At 37.6% G+C, this 26,703-nt stretch overlaps 1 protein-coding gene across 10 annotated transcripts in view; it reads right to left on the minus strand.

Annotated features, from left to right (window-relative positions):
* Nucleotides 1-26,703, minus strand: part of LOC135491955 (twitchin-like) — a 192,226-nt gene that overhangs the window by 73,131 nt on the left and 92,392 nt on the right. For 8 of the 10 annotated variants that reach the window (XM_064777946.1, XM_064777939.1, XM_064777941.1 and 5 more), the window contains 5 exons: nt 18,315-18,373; nt 14,684-14,766; nt 8,627-8,764; nt 5,695-5,904; nt 1,223-1,490 (listed from right to left, as the gene is read on the minus strand). In XM_064777946.1, coding sequence (XP_064634016.1) covers nt 1,223-1,490; nt 5,695-5,904; nt 8,627-8,764; nt 14,684-14,766; nt 18,315-18,373 — 758 coding nt within the window. Of the gene's footprint in view, nt 1-1,222; nt 1,491-5,514; nt 5,644-5,694; nt 5,905-8,626; nt 8,765-14,683; nt 14,767-18,314; nt 18,374-26,703 lie in introns of all 10 variants that reach the window. The other 2 variants (XM_064777945.1, XM_064777942.1) reach the window with 2 other exon arrangements.

Genomic DNA, 26,703 nt, shown 5'->3' on the forward strand with positions numbered 1-26,703 from the left:
AACAATTTAGCAAGTCATTTCAACAAAAGAGTCAAATTTGTTGATTTCTTTTTTCAATCCAGAAAAACAAATCTGGAAAACTATCACTTATCAAACTTCACCCACCATTCAGCCTCTAAGTGTTTGAAGTAAGCCATGTTCTATTATACAAAGAAAATGTCAAATGACTTCACAAACAGACAAAATTTCTCTGATGAAATAAACACAAATGAAAACCAGCTAACAAGAATGAGGAAAATATTTTGCTTTAGACGCAACGCGATCAGAAGCTGTTGAACGTGTGCTTTGCCACATCAAGGGACGCCATCTAGTGGCTGAGGTGTGAATTAGAATAACTGGCAGGTGGCAGTGACAAGCCCGGTGAATCGTGTCATGAACTCCAAGCGTCATGAGGCAAGTCCAAGTTCCGAGCATCTGGTATTCCTTAGTGTAGAGTCTCTAGAGCGTTTCTTGCAAAATTGCACAGGCTGGTCATTTGCATTCCGAGCTTAGAGTAACTGGGCACTGAATAATTTTACACGTCATATTTTGTCTCACACAGCCTGAAGAAATGGGATGTTGCAAAGTTGGAGAGCCACCTTTAATATGAAAATGTGATTTTAATGTATCCCAAACACCTCCTGGTGATCTGAATGCAAAAGTTGAATAAAAAGATTCATGCATCTTGAATTCAAGGGATTGCTGTTTTCCTAAAACAGGCCATCGATGGCTCGACAAACAGGAAGATCAGCTAAAAGGCTCAGAACTTGGACCTGCCTCATAATGCCCGCAGTTCAGGATGCCGATTCCTCGGGTGTCCGTTAATGATGCTAAATTTAAGGTTATTACGGACCACGGCTGGCCCGATGGCCACATTTGAATGCCCTGAGAAGATTGTGGCTGGTTCACCGAGAGCCCTAGCAGTATTTGTAACCACTGTGTGATTGAGTGCAGTAACCACTGTCCGAACGATTTCGCACATGAAAATGCATACAGGGACGTACATATGCTTACCTGAACTTGAACCCGGTAAAGTTAGTGAATTTTTACTTTCCCATTCCAAGAACCAATCCGGCTAGATTACGTTGAGGGGTTATGTGCTACAGGTTAAAATACCCTGCTGCAAGTTTCATACAAATATACGGTGCTTTGACTGTGTCTGGGCAACTTGAAGGGGAAATTGCAAAATTTTTACAATGGTGTAGGCCGAATGCCTTAAAATTCATCAAGAATATGTACTTACGTTCCACATTAAGCCAGGCCTGCGTCGGGACATCGTTACATTTACAGATATATCGACCAGCGTCGGACATATCAATCTTCTTGACAGTCAAAGTATATATGTCCCCTTCGACCTCAAAATCGTACTTATGACTGTGGAAGATCTCCAGTTTGTTCTTGTACCACCGATATTTTGCGTTTGGTTTGCAGAATTTCGCGCGGAAGACGACCTGTTTCTTTCCCTCCATGACCTTTTGGTCTTTGAGGTCCTCGATCCATGTGTCGGGTTCCTAATGGGAAGGTGGATGGTGGAGAAATTAGGGGACATTCATGGAGGGGCGCTTGTATACCATATGACCAGTCATAGACCTAGCTTGGTTCAGTGGCAGCGGACAAAGTGTAGCAAGCAGGGCCAAATAAAGATATCACTCACAAAGAAATGCCCAAACACCATTCTTGTATCTCAGGTAAAAAGTTTTGCCTAGAGTCTATGACTAGTCACATAATCACACACAAGCCGATGCAAATTAACATGACAAATCAAATATTGGTAGTGTGCTGGCTAAATCAAAATGGTCATTAAACGTAAACTGGGTGAATCGGACTGAACAGGAGAAGTTCCGTCTTTACATTTGAAACACGATTTACACATCTAACTTTACAGGACTTCCTATACACAGCAATAACTTCAAGGAAAAGAAGCTTCTGTTTCGAATGTCCATCACATTCACTTAAATTTGATCATTGCCACAGGTGTCCTTAACTTGGTCAAACTTTGAAACTTTATCATTTTTTTTGCAAAACACAACACTTACACACAAAATAGCAAGAATTGATAAAGATATATTATCAATTCTTGAAGATACATATGTATTGACATTACCAGATGATTCAGCTCATATGCCAATCTCACTTTGATCTCAACTTAATCAAATCTCTGAACAGCACTCTTATCGGCACAATGATGGAAGTTTATATGGTACATTTCCAAAACTGGTCAAAGCACTTAAGCATCAGGAAATTCCCCACAGGACGTGAAGGAGTGAGTCCCAGGTGCTCAATTAGCATTGGAGATAAAATGCCAGTGCTACCTCGATCTACTAAGAATTATCTACTTCCGTTGATTTCATTTTCAATAGTAGCATAAGGTTAATGCTATGAATGTTGATTGAGCAACCAAGCCTCTGCTTACAGCATCACTTAAACTGTGAACTTGTAATTAGAAGCATTAACGAATTCACTTCATCATGTGGCATCAAGTCAATACAAACTCGCAGGCAATAAACAATGTAAAAGACAACGTCACAGATAAAAATCCAATTGTTTTGCCAAGCGTGATGTGAACAACGATATTGGGCGGCATAATGAATACTTACCTTGGACAGCACGTCAAAGCTCGGAGAAGCATTGGATAGAGTCAATAATTGATACGGCTGATATGAATTGAAGTACAGCAAATGCTTTTACTTCAATTTTGTACAGAAAAGCTTCGTGTAAATGTACATGGAGTTTTAGAAAAAAGCATTTGCTAGTCTTTATTCATATCACTCATGGTCTTATTTATTCTTGATTGTCTTGATATGTGATGCGTTGGCGATGACAGAATGGAAACAATTATCTAGATCGCATGTGTACACACGGTTTGTTTTTGGTAAACAATCATCACAGAAAATGATTTTGATTGGAAAATCTAAACATTTAAAGAGACGATTGGGGGGTGAAATATTTGGCTGACCCAGACCAGGGGTGACCCTCATCATCAGTTTTTTTTACCAAATAATGAGCTGAATAAGATGTTAAAGAAACATGGACACCTATTTAGTTCACGTTTTTATGCTTTGGCGTGTAAACTTGTCTATTTTCACTTTTCATTTGACATTAAGAATACGTTGTTATCATACAGTATTCATGTCCAAAAGCATGTGTATAAACTGCTAGGCTACACTGGGCCATCAATCTCTAGCTGTGGGTCAGCCAATATTTTTCAATTGTTTGCAAATTTGGAGTAAAAACTTTTCTATGTTTCTGTTTTTCTACAGAGAATTCAAAGCACGTCCACTTTCCAAAACTATAACCAAAGAACTGAAAAACAGCACACACGCTATCTCGAGACAAATGTTCAATGCATTCACTGCACAGCATCCAGGAGGATGAGGATAGATACATTATGCAAATGTTTAATGGTGTTTAGAAGTAAGAGCATAACAAATGAAATATTTACAACACAGGATTCTTCTTACTATAATTCAGTCAAGGTTCTTAAAAATGTTTTTTGATTCTGCTGGACACACCTTCAAGTAATCTTAAGCTTCTGTCGCACTTTTTTTAATACCTCCCATGAAGAATGTCCCTGCGAAAAATCAAAACAGCTATTGAAATGCTTCCATCTAAAAAGCACGCAAGGCCGACCAATGACATAGCGCTGGTACGGGTTAGGACAACAGTCCCAAATTCTAGACATTGAGCATAATTTTGAAAAATTTGGTGCTAAGGGCCTGCGATAAAAATCACAACGAAGATCCACAAAAAATCGCTTATCTGCTTGTAAAACTGGTTATCGGTTGGGTAAATATTTGTTAAAAGTCGCAACAATCAATTTCTTGCCACAGGTGCCTGCGATGACCCCCAAAAACAAGAGTTTTGTCTCATGCATGCAATGGCTATTGCACAATGCTGCGACAAAAATATCTCTTCTGTGCTGCACTTTAATTAATAGTCTGAATGTTTGGACAAAGTTGGTGTAACTCTCCGATTTTAGAGAAATAAAATTTGCATAATGTATCAATTTGCATGATAGCTGCACACCACAACATGCATTCAGAATCAGCTGAGCCATCTTGCAAACTTTGAATCCAAAACCAACATTTGTATATGTTTTTATAGAACAGTTGCAAGATGCAAGACATTGGACAAGACCAGTATAAAACAAATTGAGAAATTACTTTGAATCTAGATCATCATTCTCAGAAATAAGTTTATTGTAACTTTTGAGTGAACCCAAAAATCCTGTCAACTGAGCCTACGGAAAGAATATTTAATTGCTCAACTGCATCCTAGATGGCAGCACTGAAAAGAGAAAGTTTTGGCCACCTAGGAGCTTCAAAGTGGAATAAAATAATTCGAGTTTGTATGGGATATTCTTGTGATCAAAGTTAATATATTCGGTAAACCTCTACTGATGGTGGGCGATCTGTTCGCCTATAATTCATCATAATAAAAGCATTTTCACCATTTTCACCAATACAGCTTTTTTGAATTAGTCCACGGCCTATAAAGGTTTTTCAAAAGCTTAACAAGCTTTCTTTCTAAGTGTGAAAAATTACAAGATATCAACACAAATGAATCGATCATTAAAAGTTCTTGGAATATGTAGAAAGGGTTTTGTTCTCAAAGTTACTGGTCTTGTCAATATCTTTAATTATACGCTGAGGATGAGGTCGAATGCTGATAGAGACAACATAATATCAAACATTCATAAAGACTAAGAATGTGAAAGCCAAACAACATTATCTAGCTCCAGTTACCAAACGTTGACAAAAGGGGCTTTATAAGAAAAATAGGCTCCTTTCCAAAGGCAAAGGCAAATATTTTGTATCCTGGATACATCTTTACAGTGAATAAATAAAATAACTATCAGATTTCAGGAAAATTGGGGCGAACTTTGATCAAAGACTGATTATTGACATACCTGAAGTTCCAAATTCTTAGTCTTCATCATTTCTTGATACTATGCATGTAACGGTTTATAAAAAAACTTGGGAGCTGGTATAGCAACACTACCCTCACTTTAATACCTGGTGTATATTATTTTTGCAAAAACCATTTTCAACAAACATGTTATGCGCTGACTTTTCAGGGGCACGAGAACGGTGGAATGAAACCCTGGCCATGACAGTACGACAACCCAAACTGAAGACTGAAGTGTCCAATCAAGTTATTATGAGATGTGTTTTTAACATTGTGAGATTGCTTTTGTTAGAGAAATTAAAACTATTCATTCAGGAAAGTCTCCTAACGACAAAAAATGCTTCACAAATATTTTATGAATTACATTCATACGCTCGGGCGACTCATCGAGAAGTAAGCTATTTCTATGTTTTTGAGGTGGCAATCGATGTGGCCGTTGTTGTGACATCACACATCACAAAATCAAAAGTTACCAACCATTGAATTAGAGACAAGAATCAAAGCACACACATTGCACAGCCACACCTAGCATTTGCCTAGACAGACATTTCAAATCATTTCGACCTCATCCATCAGCCCAAAAAAGCTCAGCAAGAAATCAGCGAATCAGCTTTCATCTTAACCAACCTCCTTCTTCCTGACAACTTTTTTTAACTTAAACGCTGGCAGTTCTCCCCCTGATGATTTCCTCTCCGCCAACGATTTACGCCGCTGTCCTTCGAAAGCTTCTACATCTAGCTTGTCCTTTTTTTTCGCCTGGATTTATAGCAATAACAAATGTCATATGATAAGACGGTCAAAACATACCTCTTTGGGCCTCGTCATACGCTTTAAACCTGGCCAATCAGGCATTATCTCAGCCAGCGAAGTCCGTCGGTCCATCTGTGACTTCCGACGCTGGTTTAGTTTGCCTTCAATGTCTTCGATCTCTAGCTGTAACTTTTCTTTATACCCTGGCACTTGAAGTGAGGACCCTTTACCGGTGGATGACTTACGCCGAGGCCCTGTATCTGGTCCCTGTTCATGGCAAGGGATGAGGAGGGTAAGCAAGCAGATGTAGGAGTAACGTAATAAAATTGAGGAAAGAATAGGAAAGAGTCCAAGGAAATAAAGTTAGAAAAGCCAGAAATAAGAAGTGCAGTTAAAGGGTGTGGAAACAAAGTGATAGCAAAGAGTTAAAGGGAGTGAAGATCAACAAAATTTCATGAAATTATGAAATTTAGAGGAATAAGTTTTGAATTTTTGAGAAAGAAATTAATAAAATTGAACAAAAATTGCAGTGTTTTTGGGAGAAAAGAGAAAGACAGGAGGTAGTCATTAGTTCAGTTGTCACGTACATGGTTCAAACATTTAGACTCACCCCGGAGAATGGTGTAACTCGAGAGCAGCGGTGCCAAAGGTAACTCGTAAGCAGAGGTGCCGAAATTAACTCGTGAGCAGAGGTGCCAAAGACAACTCTAAGCCAAAAAACAATTCGTGAGCAGAGTCGCCAACGATAAGTCTTGAGCAGAGGCCTGGGCACTTGACATTATCACCGAAAATTCAGCCATCTTGATGCTCAAACTGACGTCAACGATATTGACCCACGTGGCACTTTGACTCATTGTGTTGAAGCACAGTGTGGTTTAACCATGAGGTAATCCATGCAAAGGCACACGCCCTTGTCAACGTCACCTTGGCATGGACTACAGTCAAAAGTCCTGTCATAATCATTCAGCCTACAAGCTCTACATAAAATATTTATTTTACAAAGGCAGTTAGCTTGTGATAATCCAACCTTTGGACTATATTAAACTAAGCAAATGAACTTATCTGGATCAGTCTAGGTCTTTTCGGCCCATCAGTGGTTGGAAATTACAGGCAGCCCTGCAGAGTCCGTCGACAAATAATGGAATATAGTTGCAGATATATGCAGATCGAACTAATCCAATATAATATAAAAGCTGATATACTTTCATATGCATGCTTCATATATTTGATATGGTTAACAGAGGCTACGACGTTTGTTTGAGCTGCAAAGTGTATCACAAATTCAGTTTTATATTATTTATCTTCTACACCGAGATATTAAACTGTTTGAAGAAGTAGAAAGTTTGAGGTCTCTTTCCAATGCGACCAGTAGGTATAAGCCGCTAACCAGTGAAATATACGGTAGAAATTGCCTTCTTGCAAGGCACCTGGCATTAGAGACAGGAGTTTGGAAGTAAAGAGTCTCTCTTGATGATAAGTTGCGCAATATAAGATAAATTCCACTCAAGATTATCAATTCTTCAGGGTGACATCTGAACGCTGGAACCAGGAAACACACAGCACAATAAAAAAATGACAGACACACTGTACACAAAAGTCAGCAAGGTGTATAGCTTTTATACCGTTTGTTTTTGTGTATTTTTTAAGAAGGGGTCTTTGGGCAGAATTTTCTTGTCTCAGAACAGAAAATATCCGGCTGTTGATGCTGCTTTTCTTTCGATAATGATTAGCTTGTTTGCAGAATGCTATAGCCTCACACCATGAAATGGGACAACCTTCTAAAGATGCTATGTGATGCAATATGATAAGTTCACCAGAAGGTTTTTAGAGACACAACTATGACTGTTCAGAAATAAAAAGATTCTGCCTGACCTTGTTGTGAGTTAAATATGAAATTTTGGTTGTGTTCAGGGAAGGTTACAGCCCAGGGTTGAAGTTCCAGCTTCATTCAAAGAGAAGGAGAGGTAAACTTAGGTATTGCTTGGGAGTTTTTGCATCCAAATTGACCACGATTCTGGGTTTGAAGGACACTCCATTCAGATTAGATTGGGGTATAGTAATTGTAGAGTAGAAGTTCCCCTCTTCAGAGAGGGACCCTCCTTCAAAGTTAGGAGCAGACGAGGGGGAGGGGGATGCATGTGCAATGCTGAGAATGTTGATAGAGGGAAAGTTTCTCATCTTGGAAGCCAATGTGTCGCAAGTGGCATCCGAACAGCGCTTAAGGTGGTAGCCATTTTGATTTTCTCTTGGAATATTTGGGCGCAGAATTCGTCTGCAATGTTTTTGCACTCTCATTGTCTGCATGGCCTCAAAAGGTGTGCATAGATTATGTATGTATGTACATGTACTTTTGGGGAAAACGTTGCTCTCTAAACATTGCAGACTGACATATTTTGAAATATGGAGGACTTACAACACGCTTCAAAAGCAACAATTAGCACCAAAACACAAAATACATCCAACTTTTTGTGACCTACAAACATTATTTTGCATGAATAAATGTAATGGGGCACTGAGAAATCATTGGCAAAATGCCTCATATGACTCAGCAAAATTACACAAAAACATGGCCGCCGATGATGCCTCTTCATGAGCATGTTGAAAGAGAAAACATTTTTGTCCGAACATACTTCTTGATAATTTACCAGCTTAACACTTTTTGTTGCAGCACTAACATTTGAACTTTCATATATAATATCTATATTGCTATTGTTACAATCCAGTTAACCAAACAAAATTATTAGGAAATGTTGTAAACTGGCAATTTTAGGGGAGCGGAAGTACAAGTAATAAATTCCTGAGAATAGAAGGCCTAATATTCAAACTCAAGTATTGCAGGCTGAAATATGTCAGATTATTAGTGTTTTTTATACCCTTAATTACCTTTTTTTGTGAAAATACAACAGATACCAAAAGATATGTAAATATTAATGGTGGTGGCCAATAAGATATAATTTAAAACCTTAACAATTTCGATTCTAACGTTTACCTCACTATCGTCTCCAGAGTTTTCGTCATATCTTTGATTAATGTCTCGTTGGTCGCGAGGGTCGCGCTCGGATCGTTGATAATTGCCTTGGTAGGGGTCTCGCTCGTCGGTTTGGCGCGGATGTTTCTTATCACCAACCTTTACAGAAATATTCAAGCTGACTTTCATGGTTGGACTAGAGTGACAATGTAAGGCAACACAGGCCTTGCATGACACTTTCGGCAGGCCTTTAATTATTGCTAATTAACAAATCTAATTAACATGGTAGATGACCATGTACCATGCAGACCGCTAGGAGGATTTATTTGGGACCACTACAGCGTTAAGGACACGATGACAGTACCAATATGACGACGTTGGTACAAACTACGGATGTACTGCATTGCTTAACATTCTTAGCTCCATCCATATATCTGAAGTCAACTTCAGCGCTAAGGAGAACAATGGCACTAACAGCTACATAAGAACAAGGTTTTCAACAAGCCAACTGCTAAAAAAGCTTTTAAAGCTGGTCACATTACAGCTCAACAAGGTTCAGGATGAATCCCAATTGCTTTGATAGCAACTCTAGCACGGCAGGTATTAGCCAAACTATACCTAGAGGAGACGGTTATCCGGCGACCATTTTTATGAGCCACAATTTTAAGGACACTTTCATGCTTACTGTATTAAATGTATTCAATTGGATATTATCTTCTATCTTTTTCTTTTCTCACAGAGTTGTGCTAGAAGCAGCCTATTTCTACATAAACTACGTGATAACCAATGCAACATATAAAGCACCCTAGACTAGACTATGTTATTTAAACAATTGATGGGTAGCGTAATGAGTTGAATATTTGGATATGTTTTATCTGATTTTTTTAAAAATATTGGTTTTATGTTCTAACATTTAAGTTCAAGTTTTTCATGATTCATGCAACAATCAACAAAAAATCCAATAGTTCATCTGACAGAAATGCAGGAAGTGTTACTTTGATTCTTGAAATATATGTAAGAAATGTGTAATTTAGATATATTGAAAATCAAAATGTGTTAAAAGGTTTTTTCTTTTGTCTTGGAGACTTTTGATCTTACATCCTATTCCTCTGCTTGAGGACAGTACCTGATGTCGCTAACACAATGTTGTCTATTTCATACTCTGTGTCAGAAAAATATGTCCTACATCTACTTTAATTTTCTATAAATCTCGTTTTAAATTGTGATGTAATAAAAATCACGTAATCAAGTTTCAAGGAGTTGGGTAATACCTGATAGTTATTATGTACTAATTAGCTTGCTAAGTTAACCCTACTGGAGAAGCACAAATTTGTTTTTTTTTACATGTAGTATGAGTGTTGGTGCATTGATACACCAGGGACTGCAATCAAAAGCTCTCCAGAAACATGTGATTTTGGTTGTGGCATTCTGGATGTAGCCACATCAACACGGACATTGAAAAGTGATTTAGCCAATCGGCGGTCACTTTTCCAATCACAATCGGCATGTCGTCACGGTAAAGTAGCAGCAACAAAAATTGTGTGTTTGCGGAGTGCTAAAGACTAGCAGAGGAATATCAGCCGTCAGAATGAGAAGCGCGCACTATCTAACATTGCTCTAACATTTAAAACATCTATCAGGCAAGAAGTGTGACCCAAAATCGTATCTTTAAAACTCCAAGAAAAGCTTTTTCCCCTTCTGTTTTTTATATTTTAACACAATCTACGAGATGCCATCTTCACGACGCAATAATTCATTTTAACTTATTAAAAGAAAAAATTAGCATCTGTCGTCATCATGAAAGTCAAAAATTAAAATGGAAAAAATAAGCCGAAATTGTGATATCACTAAGCAGACTATATAAAGATCCCCTGGCCTGATAGATGTCTCAGCACATGCAGGTTAGTTGACACTGGATCACAACACATAGCTCCTTCTTGAGGGGCCTATAAACAACAGATACACTGAAGGCTGGATTAAGAGACGAATTCAGATACATCATGGCTACTGACCATTACAATCAAATGATGGAGCGTTTTACACTATCTAATGTCAACCTAGCCATGGTACAATCAACATGTGTCTTAGTTAACACTTTTGCTGCAGGTGACGTGAATAGCATGTCATGTACATGACCTCATGACGTGTGCATAACACGTCATACCCCACAGAAATTTCAATTCACCAGCACGTGATCGCACCGCAGCATAAATAAAGCATGAATAAATCTCAGCTAAATTTTCTTGAAAAGGCTCATGGTTCGATTAATTCAGTGGTAAAAACAAACTTCATCATTTGAATAGCCAGTATGATATTGCTCAATCCAAACCCCTAATTGTTTGTGATTGACCATGAATCATGATACGTATTGAAATCCGAAGTGGAGAAAACAGGTCATGTAGAAACATGTTCTTGGAGTGATAGCAGGGTCGTCAAATAGTTGTAGAGCATCGGGGTAAAGAAACAGGGCCAAAAATAAGTATTATGGGCAAAGTCTTCTGACCATCAATATATCCTCAACTCATATTAATACAAGTCTTGCCCAGAATATACGATCACTTCAGAAGCACCTCAGAGGAGGGAAGATCATATGGCGAGATGAACTCGGCAAGTTCGTTTGCCAAACTAATGAAAAAACCTGAAAACTGTAATTTCATGAATTTAGTTGAAGCGAAACTATAGTCTTCGATCTGGCATCACATCTATCTATTACACACTCAATGACACCTACAACTTTGTGTTATGATCACATACAGACTACACCATGAAAATGTAGCAATATAGAAATTGGTTAACTTTTCAGCTAAGTTGAACCCCCCTGGGCTCCTGCTCTAATAGTTATCAAGGCATTTTTGTTAGGACTATTGAGAATATAAAGTGATTCCTCACTTTAGAATGTCACTGAATGTGTACAGGATGCATGTGACCACCGGATGGAACATGTTTCATTTCAATTAAATCATCCATAAAATGCCGATTTTACGAGTTTTCCAGAATTTTACAAACCCACTTGCCAAGTTGCCCTAGTCCAGCAACTCGGTAGCTCTTTCTCTAAGGCATGAATGGCAGTAACATGGAAAGAAAGGTTTGTCCATAATAAATATTTTTGACAATCAAACCAGGGAGCAGATACAAACGTTCGTGTCCTTGAAGAGACTTCAACCCGAAACCCAGTGATGTACTGGTGACCCAATAGGGCTATGATGACCGAACAAAATTCCAGCCTTCAAATTATAACAATGGCCACGATTTACATTAAAGAGGCAGACCAGGGCATGTAACACGATTATTGTAATGGATGACCTGTATCCTACATGATACCTACCATAAAATACCTGCATGTAACAACTAAAACATGATGCAGAATGTTGTATAATATGAACTTGTGTAGAAAAATTTTAGACAAATGTCAAAATCTAATTCTCCATTGGACTTTTAGAATTACAAGATGATCATAATTTCAAGACTGCGAGCCAAATCTGTAAATCTAACAATAACTTGATGACAATAATAGACCATTTAATAGCACTTTTCTACTGTAGAACTATGCTCAAAGCGTTTGGTGACATTACATTGTTCTCCCGGCCATCGCAAAATTTTTTTAGAGAAATGGTCTTAGGTCGGTGAAACTCGAGTTTTTGTTAGGTTGTCTGCACAAATACATACAAGGCATACTGCATCAACATAATTATCCAAACAAAATTAGCTGAGGCGACAATGAAGTAATAATTACTAAGAAATTGTGCCGAGAGAAATTCACATTAGCGAATCAAGAGTCCTCAAAACTGTGATGATAATTTACTTATATAATGGATAGAAATATGAAATAGACCTTAAAGTCACAGTCTGATTGGGTGTAAAAGACATAATATGCAAACAGTGGATTTTAACATTACTTGTATGGCACTGCACTTTTGGTATGCCAGAAAGGAAGTCGGATTAATCATCCAATGTCTCTTTGATATTATATTGAATAAATTATGATGAAATGTTTAAAAGTGTATACAACAACATCTGGCCTGGTCAGATCACACCTTTTCCGATGTTTTTTAATTGGTATCAAAGGGCAACCTCTAGCTCTTAAGTAAAACTCCACTTCAAAGTGAGATGATTTGATAAAGAAATTCTAGTCCCAATCTGCACTGCTCCTAAAAGACTCTAATTTCCCCGATCAACGACAACCACATTAATTACTAAGAAATCGATGCTGTGGCCAAGCCTGAAAATGATGTCATGATCATTAGACAAATTGGTGTTGCTAGCCTATTTGCTTTCCAAATTAAAAATGTTCGATGGCATCCAATGTATGCATATTTTGGGCCCTAACTTGAATATTGAGAATTGGTCTTTAATTAGATCAGTTGAGTTGTGAATTTTGAAATTTTGAGACCCATTTTTGTAAGATCTGAATGGGCTAAATATTGATTATTATACAAAGAACATAAAATTAGTTGACAGAGAGCGAGTTGGGGGAACTTCGCGATGATTGGAAATAAATGATTGGTATGGGATTGATTGAGGAGAGGTAAAATCCGCACAGGAAGCAGAAGAGTGTCTTGGTGACACGGGTAGGAAAAGGTAACATTGTCATGTAAGGTAACATACCGTAGTATTGTCACTTGTAGTTATCAAAATGGTGTCATGGTATTAAAAGTAGACGAATGTAACTGTTACTATAGTTTGAGATACTTTCTCAATTTGCATAACTGATGAAATCGACAAAGTAGACAAGTGGAATCACGGTATTATATTATGTTTTGTTCAGAATGTACATTGACTATGCATAGAGTCTTGGGGAAGACATTCTTGTAGACTGATTGCAAGTACAGTTACGTTGTATGGAAATTGGGGGAAGACATGCTCGTTCAGAATGTTCTTCCGGTCGAGCCAGGGGCAGTATTGCACAAACTGTCCCTTGTAAGGAACGTAAGGAAAGACATTCTTGCTCAGAATATATCTTATATCGAACCTTTTAAGGGAAAACAGTCTTGTTCAGAATTTTCTTTATTATGCACTAAGAACGTAAGGGCAGAGTAGGATTGGGACTGTTAATGATAGAGTCAGGGATAAGGGGAGGGAACAGCGGGATTTCATAGATATTGCCAGATATCAAAATGCCGCCTACGTATACTCTCTTGGACTACAGAATGTAGTTATCTCAAGTATGGCTTTGGAAGTCGTCTTGATATCACAATCTATACCATCATATCATATTGCTTAAAGAAGGTCACATTAGTTAGGAAAAGAGCATAGTGAGCGTTGGATCAAAACTGCTTGAGAAGGTACTTCACAGAAGCTTCACATAAAACCACTGAAAATTGCTCGATCATATTGTGAGTAACATCGAAAACCCTTTTCTTCAAAAAAATGTTTTTGAAGTAATGGGTTTTAGCAACATATACATGTTCGTGAGGACAGGACAAATTTACCACTTTTTGGAAGGCTAATTCCTCCTGAAATTGGGTAAATAAACATTTTAATTCTTTAGATCCCTTCAGAAGGGAATAAAGCTGATATTAGTGAAATTTTCCTTGCATTAGAAATTGGCACACTTTAGAACTTCTTCACTTCTTTCATGGAAGATTGAACAACATGATTCAAGAACAACTGTGCCCCACAAATATATATTAATGAACTAGGCATGGTTGTATACCATGTACAGTACACGTCCAGTTGACTTTCTTTATCATAGATGGCTCTTTTTTATTGTAAGGAGGGCATGTGAACATACATGTCTAGTTCGCTTTCTGTTTCATAGGTGGTTCCAAAGTATATTAAGGATGGTACATTTACTCATATATACAACGCCTCCTTTAAGTAATGAAGGGAAATACAATAAATAGATGTACGGATATGTAAAGAACTGGATATAAAAATCATCAAGAATGAATAAAGATTAGTCGTTATTCATTCTTGATAATACCTAGTATAGCAACAAAACTTTACCTTCTTTAAACGGTATTCCGTCACATGTTTTTTAATACTAACAAAACATTTGCCCACGCATATAAAAGTTCTGATTGAAATAAATTCTGATTTACAGAAATGGTAAATAGATAATTTCGTAAAATACTTTACCTCCGGTTTGCTTTCATTACCAGGCATTTCTTGAATGTTGATGGGGATCTTTTCGGCCCGGGAGAGACGACGCATTGGTTTACCTACAGGTGGGGGGCAAGGGAACATAGGTTATAAGACACATTGATGGCAATCGGTGACCTTGACAATCAGTGAAATTGGGTGCAAGCATGGACACAAACCGGTGTAACAGAAATCTTCAGTACACCTATTTGAGAATACCCACCGAAGAAGTTATGGACCACATTTCATCAGAGAAAGATTGAGGGACAGACAGATACTGCCGGACAGACAGACAGTTTCGTTGGCACCAGATGAGGTGACCTGGAGTCATACATGGACATTTTGACATGGTTCTAGCAATACACGCCACTGAGAACCAAAACAGCCAAAGAAGAAGCGAGCTTGGAAGGAGAGAAAAACTTTTCAAGAAAGAACACCAGAAAAGAAATTTGGAGACTTAGAAAGTTTTGAAAGAAATAAGAAGAGTAAAGATATTTTGATCAAATTATGAACAGGAGAGAACATAATTTGGAAGAAAGAACCACAAAGTGAATGAAATGGGTACATTCCTTGGGTGTATAGTTCAATGGTGTTATGGCTTCCAATGCTTGCACGAATTGGAAACCACTCATGATCATCCGAGCTAACTGGGGCAAAATGATTATTTTTTATGTTCGCCTATACACAGTGTGCAATAAATTTAGATTCCTTGTCATTTCATTGTAATTTGTAGTAGGGTCGTATTTTGAAGATGCTGGATTTCAATAACAATATTCATTCAAATTTGTTTGCTTTTTAATTGGCAAAAACATATATCCAATGTAACAACTGCACACAGTGTATGAGGCAAACTTTCACTTAACCAAAGATTCATTGGGATAAATATAAAAGGGTGACATCATGCTCTATAAGACGTCCCACAATCAAGTAACTTTTTTCACTGCGAGCTGTGCCAATTATTGACCTGAATGGCAATAAAAAGATTGCTTGTCTGCAGTGGGCAAAGACGGTAATTGCAGGGTTTGACATTCATCCTGTTGTAAAAGCTTCGATGACCTGCAAAAAGACATTTTTGCAAATGTGATTATGATTGCAAGGCGCAGCAACAAAAATTGCTCGTTTGCAGGACGCTTATGGAATCAAGTCGCAATACATTTGAAATGTCATAACTGAAAATCCTTTAAGTGTTTTGAAGAGGATTTTTAATACACAATAGGTTGTCGCAGAACTCTGAGGGAATAAATGGAAAAACTTCACATGCTGAAAATACTTATCCTCTAAAAGACAATAGTAGAAAGTAGATTGTCAATCGCATAATCGTCAAAGTGAAACAGTAGTGAGGTTTTGCAAATTTTAGAATTACAAATTTTTATTTATCAAAGAAATTGATGACACAATCATTGTGTTTTAGCTGATTATTATGTCTGATTCGTAGAAGGGTAGACAAGGAAAATTCCTTGCCAATCCATCAGACTGTCTTATAGATGCAACAAATTTTGAATTTTGGCGACGAATTGGACAAGTTTTTACAAATTCTTAGACATTGACAGGTGGTCGGTTTTTCATCATGGTCTTACCTTCAAATAGATAAAACTGTATACAACCGACCGATTCTAATTTTCTTTCACTTCGGAACTAAACATGATATTTGAGACACCTCACTAGACTCAAGTTTTAAAAAAATTTTTATTACAATTCAGAGTTCAGGGGTTTTTCATTATACCTTTCATTATATATTTCATTATATTGCTCAGTGGTAGACCACTTATTTAGATTTTTACCCCTGTGACCTTGAAAGTAATGTCAAATTTAACCCAATCATGTAAATTTGGTTACTCCATCCAGGTGGAGATGCCAAGAAAGTCTGTAACCACAAAATGTTAGATCCGAGTAGATTCATCAGCTAGTCCAAAGAAAAAAACGATTTGTGAAAATATCTGTACAGCCCTGTGATAAAGCAGATTTATTTGTATACAGGAACCTATGGGCTGATGGTTTTCTGACTGATCATGAAGGTAGTCAGTCAAAAATAATGAAGTTATTAAGTTTAATGTTAAAGTTATTAAGTTGATTGATTCTATCATTTTTTAGTAACATTAAGTTAGGAATACAATTTTGGTCACCGGTGAGTTAGTAATATAAGCACTTTGCAAACAAACACTTTCTATGGTCGTAACGTGTCAGTCATGTGACGTAGCCAGAGCAATGACAACATGGCAAGGATGATTGGGGAGTGGCCATTGATTGGTTTAAGGAATTGATACAAAACTGGGGTATAGTGGTCATATCAAAACTGCGAGGGTGGAGCCAGAATGAAAACCAAGATCGAGGCGAGGTTTTGTCCATAATTTTCTAGCTCCACCCATGTGTGGTTTTGGTGTGAGGTGAAAAACAATACCGACCAGTGAGGTATAAATTTCTATTTTAAAACATCTCGAACAAACAATGAATAATGTTTGTATTATCGCGGCCTCTCTCCAGTTAAAAATCCCATGTTGTCATGGCTATGTTACAGACCACAGTGACAAAAATTGCTTCTTCGCAGAGGACTTTAGACCAAGTTGTATTCTCTTCAATTAAGACAGGAAGAGGATGTGCTGTTAAGATGAATATTTGGGCAAAAATTTAATGAGGCCAATTAAGTCAGGGAATCATGGTGTACCAGCCAATAGTGAAAGTTGCCTAATTTGTTATTTCTGTGCCTAAACTGTCAGGCCTAATCTGTTAAATGGCAGCAAAGGGTGCAACCACAAGAGGTCCATGAAACACATCACTGTTCACAAGGATTATTGCTGCTAATGTCGATGCAAAACGGTTGAGATTCAGGTTAGATTCAGCCCCTTAAAGGCAAGAAAGTCTAGAAGAATATGTTCTGAAAGATTTCTAAATACACTTTCACAAGTTTCAGGACTCCTCCTGTAAATGTGGTGAATAGAATATCAATTTAATTTAAAATCACCAGTGTTACCTAAAACTCACAACTTACATATTATGGGTGACAAAATAGGTGCAGAAATAACAATTTAGACGCTTTTTAGGTGTGGTACATGTACATACATGTTCTGCAGATCAGATACCCAAAGTGGATGAAAATAACAAATGCCTGGGGTGAAACACCATTAGAATGCATGCTAAACAGACTGGGAATGTAAAATATTATATGTAGCCTACCAAACCATGAATAACATTTCATCAAAATCATACATTTTGGAATTATGAAGAGGGGTAACCCCAAGATGGAGAGAAAAGATGCTGACTCAACAAAAAAAGAAGTTTAAAGGAATGTAACTTTGGAAGTCAAATCAAAGATAACTTATCGCTTGAAATACCGGTACACTAAAACTTTGGAAATACGGATAAATCTTCAGAAGTATGGATGGATGGAACTTTGGAAGAATAAATTGGATAGAACTTTGGAAGTATCAATCGGATAGATCTTTGGAAGAATGAATCGGATAGAACTTTGGAAGTATAAAATGGATAGAAATCCACATATATGCGGAGGTGTTTTGATAGAAGTGCCGTACCTTTGACATTGATAGAGGAATTGACATTTACCCCTGTGAATATAGAGGAAATATTTCAGTCAAAAGTTCAAGAAGTATTAAGAAATAAGATCAATAATTACCTGGTTTGAGCGTACCGAAATCTAATTCTTCATCATCCTCTTTGCTATGCTTGCCATCCCTTTAAATACGGAATCATTGGATTAGATAACAGTGCAATTGGTGGTAAAATTCACAAAATATACGTTATTAAGGTCGCCACAAGGTCATCATGCCACAGGAGACAAATCAGCCAATTCTGTAGACGGCAAGTGCCCGGGGCCGTAAGACTATACAATAATCTGCCCAATTCTCCAATATTAGTCGCAGCGGATCTGAGAACCATTTTAAATGTAACCCGAAGCTATAATGTTGGCCAAAACCTCGGCTCTGCCTCGGTTTTGGTCTACATTTTAGCTCCACCCTCGCGGTTTGGGTGAGACATCCAATACCTCCAGTTCGGTATCAATTCCTTAAACCATACCGCAGCTGAAAAAATTAGGTTTGGTGCCTTATACACTGTTAACAGCACAGTCAAACAGTTTAGAATTGTTCATGCCTTAGGTTTACTTTACAACTAGATCTCTTCACCATCTAAGTGCACATTGACAGCACAGATTGTTATATCAATGAATTCCTTTTCAAATTCCCTCCAACATATTCAATATGTTGTTTGGGATCATAATTGACTCTGAGGAGCTGAGCTCCAATGTAGAAATTTTCAGAAGATACTGTCCTAGCTGTTTCTATTCAGCCACACAGCCTACTTAAGTAAAACCAACCAGTAGTGTGAATGCCATATTTATAGGTGTTTTCTTTCTGTGGCTTTAAAAACAATTTTTGGTTGGAAAAAAGAACTTCGGAAATTTCGTAATCCGCCAAAAAATAGGAAATTTTCTTTTCCCAGAAATTGTTGTGAATCGCAAAATCATAGAAGGTGTCAACCAAAACATTTTCAAGAACAGTACCCTGTATGCGTATCATATTCTACTTAAAATATTTTTGTTAGGTTGTCAGTCATGCTTTCATAAAAGAGTCTTACAGTCTACAGAAATGACAGATTTGTCAGTGGAGAGCTACGAGGTACATTGCACCAACAAAACTTTACACTGAAAAAGGAAAGAGATGGAACATAAATTAAAACACAGATAGTTCGTTTGCAATGAACTTGAAATACACAATTGAAGAAAATAAACAATTTCACAAACGAACACTTATCTAGAAATTATATAAAAGTTGACCGGAAACATACTTCACACATTTGATGTATAAAATGTCCATAATTATGCCAAAGTATAACATAACTATGTACAACATTTACATTATAGGATTCCAGCAGAATTTAAATGAAATCAACACAGGTTCAATGTATCAGATCCTTTGCTATGGTCTCAAAAAGGATAAATACTCTAGTTTCACTAATATAAGACTGTTTGATAAATCACAATGAAAACAAACTGACTGAGCAGAAACATCTGATCATGACGATCGGACAACTTGGTGTCACCATCCCTCTGTCATGTCTATCCGTTATAAACATGTCGAATACCCTGGCATCAAGCGACCATGTGCATTACATGCATTATCGAGTGTAAATTTATTTTTAAAAACCAGTCATAGATCGGTAAATCTAGAGTAAATTTATCACTTTTGTTCGTGATTTTAAGCTGATATATCGGTTACGGGCCCAGCAGACTTGTGGGAATCATTCATAGCTGATGAAACTTTGAAGACTCAAGTATACGGTAGAAACTTCATTTATCAAAGGATCCCAGCAAATCTTTCACAAGTTGATCCTCAAGTTTTGGATCCACTCAGCATGGCACCATAAAGAAGAACTACTTGTACCAGAAACTGAAAAGCAATGTATAGAGGCAGATGCCAAATTGCTGAAAAAGATGAATTAAATGAAAACTTTATGTTGGACGAAAGATAGATTTCATGATAATAGCAACAAAATGAAATGTAATGAAACAAAATAAAATTCCAGCTGAAACAAAAGTGGTGCTAACAGTAACATGTCATGTTTTTTCTTGTCTCACAGAGATAAACATGTAACTCATAATCGATCATGGCAGTTGTGACTTCTAACTGTTTGGGTATAACTCGGGGAAGCTGTACAACTTTCACAGGCATTGGAAAAATCTATATGCAATTCATTTGTTTGGCATTGGTAAACAAGCATGTGCCTGTTGAAGTGAAAAACTGCAAACACCCGCTGGAATAAAATTTGGCTTTAAGGTTATTCCTACAGTTGAAGTTATCATTTGATCAAATTAGATAATTGTTTTATGAAAATCAAATTGTTTTTTTTAACTCTTGGTTTTTTAATATTTTTTTCCTTTTTGGTCTTTTAAATGTGCATCTCATGTGTAAGTTGAATGATTTTGGTTTCTTGGTTATCAAACTTTTAAAAATATTTGATGATTTTATCATGAGGTTTTAGAAATCAGATGGCTAGTCTATTAACTGACCCTGAAAGTGAATACTTTGTACATGTCGCTTTTTTGAAAATACCGACATGTCTGACAAGAAACGAGGCAATAAATGCACGAAAGAGATCCATGCTGCAGTCGCAATTCTCTAAAAAACTACTTTAACATTACTCAATGCAGAATTCCTATCAAACCCGATAAGACTCAAACAGCAATATTACAGACCTGACAAGGAGGACAAACTGATCGAATGAGGGACTATAATTAAAGCATGGAAATCAATCTACAACTAGCATAAAATATAAAAAGACCAGGACTGAGAAAGGGTGTAGGGCTTGATATTTGCCAAAAGGTGTTCAGTGCTAATAAGAAATGGTTGACAATTAGAAAATAAATGAACTGTGCAGATTTCTGACTGCTTTTGCATGAAAGTTCAATGTCACCAGACACTGTAAGCTGCCAAGACAGCATAATTGGGTTTATGCACAGAAAGGTTTCCTTGCAAAGACAACAGATGATTCGGACAGGGAACAGAAATAAATACAGAAATACAACTTTCCTGGTGCATTAATGGGAACAAAACCCGGTTGTTGATGCAAGAATGAGAACAAAACTCAAGTGTTGATGCAAGGATGGGAACAAAACCTAGGTGATAATGCATTATCAGGAACAAAACCCAGGTGATAATGCATTATCAGGAACAAAACCCAGTTGATGATGCATTATCAGGAACAAAACTGACAGGAACAAAACCCAGGTGATGATGCACTGATGGAAACAAAACCCTAAAGATGATGCAATAATGGAAAAACAAAACCCAAAGGCTGATGCACTGATGAGAAGGAAACCTAAGACAAGTGTTGATGCAAGGATGGGAATAAAAGTCCAAGTATTGATGTTATAATGGGAAAAAACCAAGTGATGACCGTGGTAGCTGCAAATTCGGCCTGATATCGGCTGAATTATGGCATAGCGCTGCCAAGACGACCGACATTGGGCCAATATCGGGCCAATTTCAGCACTTTCCTTCCAGATATCCCACAAAGGTGCCGGCATTTGGCCAGTATCGGCAGGAATATGTTTCTTTTCCAGACTCTAGCGAAGGTTCAGGTGATGTGATTCTGGGCCAACGTTGGGCCAAGATCGGGCCGTTTGGCTGCCCTAAACAGAAAATGTAATGCATTGATGGAAACAAAACGCAAGTGTTGATGCAAGAAAGGGAAGAAAACCCAAGTGCTGAAAATAAAAAACAAATAATGAAATGGGAGTAGAGGAGTTATCAAATTGCTTAAAAAGTGTTTTGTGTCAATCCTTACTCTGGTATTTCCTTGAGCTCGGCTGTTTCTTGTGTGATTAGTTTCGGGGGCGGGCTGGAAGACCATGTTGAGTGAGACAAGAAGATGTCAAAAGTTATTTCAATGGTTACAGAAAGTGGAGTATCACGAGAAATTAATAATTGATGAGAGTTTAATATTTTAGTTTTTAAATATTTCATGACTAAAGTATTATCTTTCTTTTTTTTAAATTGTACAAATGTCACTTAGAACTTCTGAAAACTTACTTGATTTTTGCATTTGATAAGCTACATTAAAGAATGATCCAACAATTTAAGTTAATTTTTTAAATGTTTTTTCTTCTTTGAAAGTTTTTATTACAACAAATTCCTGTTTTGATTTGATAACAATGACACAATGTAAGTCTGCCATTTACATTTGCTTTTGTTAGAATGTTTTAATTTCAAGGAACAAACTACCGATCAACAGGCAATTGCCTTGGGTCCAAAAACAGTGAAATACAATCCTCCAAGATGCCACATTTTCACGACAAACGTGTGGGTATCAACTGCAAACTCTTTATTCAGGTACAGAATCATACGCCCACATATACTTGAAGATAACAGAAAAAAACATCATGGGGGGGGGGGGGGGGGAATCGTAAGAAGTGTTCAATGGCTTGACCCAGTCCAAACAGGTAATCCGTAATGACAAGGAAACTTATTCAGACAGATTGGTTCCAATTGGGATCTTGGAATATATAGGGCCGTTGTGCAAATTTCAAATGCAAATGCCATGTGCAGGCAAACTAACACTGAAAACCCTCATGCTTTACAATGCTCATCTGAAATGCATCGCAGCAAAGTTGCAATCCTTGAACGATATTGAAAGTGTAAAATATGTTCCCTACAAGTCCAGTGTCTTCATTCTCAATCAGATGTGTTCAATATTCATGACGAATGCAGGATCCGCAAGATTTGCAGATACCACCCTGGCCCATCTACTGCACAACTTGCTGATAATCAGGCAGGCTACCAAATTACTGAACTGACCTGTTCGTGAATATGCTTGATTCTCGGGCAGTTGTGGAACTGGTTTCCCAAGGGTGGATGCAAGGGTGAAGGTATTTTTGGCATGCCTGGGAAGATTACAAAGGTGTCTCAGAACTGAAATCTCACGGAGGCTGGTGAAACAAAGTCTCAGCAAGTTTCAGGTTTATAGAGCAATTAAGGTGAAGATAGTTTTTGGTCCAGTCTCGTTACCACTCCAAGACACTGCTTTCAACTCTAATGAACCTCCGTTTCAGTATCACCTTTCTCTTTTCTTTTTAAATGTTTCAGTCCAAACTTTTCATTAGCATCAGGGGTTATTTTTTCTGACGTGGCTGCCTCGTTTTTAAAACCAATCCAGGATCCTCTTCAGTCACTTGCTTCAACCCTAAATGTGTCTCCGCTTCAGGACAACCCAGTATCTATATAGCACTCTTCGACACTGTCTTCAACCCTACTTGTGCATTTGGTTCGAATTCAGGATCACCTCTTTCCTTTCTTTCTACACGTTGTAGTCCAAACATTTCAGCAGTATCAGGGATCGTTCTTTCTGACATGTCGTTAGTTTCTATCTAAAGCTCACACCCATTTTTGTCTCCTCTGATTCAGTGGCTATACCACTCTCAGACACTGGCTTGAACCCGAATTGTGCTTTCGGTTCAGAATCACCATTTTCCTTTCATTGTACATGTTTCAGTCCGAACTATTTAGCAGCATCAGTTTTCCTTCAGACATGATGGTTGCTTCTTTCTTAAGCCAACACCCATTTTGTCTTCTCTGGTTAAGTATCTTTACCATTCTTTGACACTGGCTTCAACCCAAATCGTGCCTCTGTTTTAGGATCATCAATTGGATGGATATAACATTACAGCATGCTATCCTCAATCTCAAATCAAAAACACCGGGTGGTTTAAACAAATATTTGATTACAAACATGACAAAGGATTCAAGCAAGTAACTAGGGTACATGTGGTTACCTTGGTTTTTCAGGTTGTTTAACTACAACCTTTTGTGGAGGTTCTACTTTGGCAGGTTCCTTAAGTTTCGGTGGCCTTGAGAGATTACAATAATAGTTAACTTTGTTCAGACACAGACAATACAGAGGTGACATGTATTTATTTGAGAAGGAACCAAACGCCATCACAACAGTTTTTCACCTCATGATGAGGCTTTACAGATTATTTAAGCAATAACACTGATATGAGGCCAATAATAATCAAGATTATGATTAATGAAACAATCTTTCATAACATTAAGTATGGAAAAAGGTTTCATTGGCGATTTTATAACTCAAAACCTATTTAAGACTTTGAAAGTGTTTCCTTTTTTCATCCCAAACTTTATATCTTTAGCATTGTTTTAATGGATTTAGAAGAAGCCTGCACAGATTATGATAAAGATTACTTTCAGTTGTGCTTGATAAAAAGTTGAAGATTTAAGCACATTGGTAAGTTAAAAAATGGTTTAGATAAAGAAACGATTAGATATATGAATTCGAGGGTCACATTATATTTTTAATTATTAAGTAAATGCAGTGTTTAAATCATTGTAGGGAACAGTTAATCATGGTATTGTAACACAGGAATGATAAGTGATTAGAATCATTATTACAAAAGATCGACAATCCTGAAAAGTCAATGAAACAAGAAATGAGAATAGGCTGATCGCAAACATGGGTCGAAACATGCTTCGAAAGTCATCTAGCATCCATCCCATACTGAATAGGGGGCGCTTAAACTAATCAGCATGAAAACGATGTTCAAAAGCGAAAATAACATTCCACAAAAATCGCAGTGCTGAACAAACAGACCAAATGGCAGGCACATGAGAATGTAATGTAACGTTGCTGGACAGAATATGACCAAGGCCAATGGATGCAGGTGAGGTTGAATGGAGAATACCAGCTTGGAAAATATGTCATAGGAAACATGGGTTGAATCAGCGAAGTTTTTGGAATAACGCCGGAAGCTGGAAGAAAAGATTTAGTACTGGTGGGAGAAAATTAATCATTGGAGAAGGAATTTCAAGCACCCTTGAGGACAACATAAGACTGTTCAATTTGTGATGTAGTGAAGGGACACAAACAGTCTGTCTCATTGTTGTAAGAATGGTCAGGGAAGGTGAATACCAATAGAAGGAACAGACTGTACGGAAAATTAAACGCAGATTTGATGCAGACCATAGAAAAACAAATCAGAGGGGCAGGGGCTTCACTTTCCAACTGATTAGATAGATATGAAACTGATAAAATTAGGCAACTGTTTTCAAATTGATACTGAACTTGTTACTCAAGAATCAGAATGAAAACCTTCAGTGGGAATATGGAAAGAACCTTAAAGACTTGAACTAAATGCGAAGACAATATTAACCTGGGGGTCTAGAAAGGTTTACTCACTTCTTTTCCTTCTCCTCCCTTTCACCCTTTTTATAATCCTTTTTCTCAACTTTTGATTTGCTGAAATACGAGAATGTACACACCTTGTTGAAGACAAAGAACACTAATATAACACAAAAGGTCATTCATCGATCGTCATTAAAACTGACTTTCTAATTTATTTAATGAGTCTTAATGGCTTGTTTGAGATAGCTTAGCATCTCATTCTATAAACAGATAATCACATTTTGCACCATAACGATTCAGTCAGGCCTGAATGCCTGTGGGCAAGGGCGAAATATCACTTAAATGACGCCTGACAGTGTTGCTCACTTTCAAATGATTTCAAAGCATTAAATGCAATCATAGACAGGACTAAGAGGTCAGTCATAGACCTTATTAAACCAGATGTGAAAATTTCAAGCATTGGTAATCAAATTGACAAGTTTCACGAGCATATTTGATAATTGTTCTTCAATTCGAATTTGAGTTCAAAACATACTTAAACTTCAATACACTATGAGGAAAACATGAAACTGAACCACACATGAATCTACAGATAACCTGGACATATTCTCATCAATAGAGAGACACGACAGACAACAATCTAGCAGGCCAACTCAGCCGTTGATGGCAAGGGGAATTCCTTTGGTCACATCAAGGGATTCAACAAAGGAAAGGACCCGACAGCACACTACCATACAATGTGACAGAAATCGGACACAGACAGAACCTGGACACACTCCCACACTAAATGATGAGAAAGGACCGCTAGAGAATTAAAAACAACATTTGGGGAACTTTTGAGGAGATGAAGTAGGGGCAGCGGGATACACCTCTTTTCAAAATGACACCAGTAATGACCATAATGTCGTGAAGACAGTCTAGTTTACACAGCTGCAACACCAGTACCAGTAACCCCACTATCTCACCTAACAGTACCATGATTGCCCTTCGACGAGCTCTCCTCAGCAGGAGGTTCTTTGCTGGCATCCTCTTTCTTCCCTTTGCCCTCCCTGAAATGGTAGGGTGCATGATGAGGGGTCTGATTACTTGCTAAAGGATTCCAGCAGCAGCGAGGCTCTTCCTTGTGGTTAAAAAAAATGATTAGTCATCTGGGATAGCTGCGCATTGGTGAGGAGAAAGCGCTGAGGAGCACAGTTTGCTGCGGCACATCTCTAGTCAGTTTGGCAAACGTTGTGTCAATGGAGGGCCAAAATGTTTAAGATGTACATGGAAGGTGTAATGGTACATTTGTCTTGATGCACAAGAGGTGTAGGTATTGGTGTGTAATCAGATTTGTCTTGTTGTACAGGAGGTGTAGGCTGCGGTGTATATTC

The sequence above is a fragment of the Lineus longissimus genome, chromosome 8 (assembly GCF_910592395.1).
Source record: "Lineus longissimus chromosome 8, tnLinLong1.2, whole genome shotgun sequence".
Taxonomy (NCBI): domain Eukaryota; kingdom Metazoa; phylum Nemertea; class Pilidiophora; order Heteronemertea; family Lineidae; genus Lineus; species Lineus longissimus.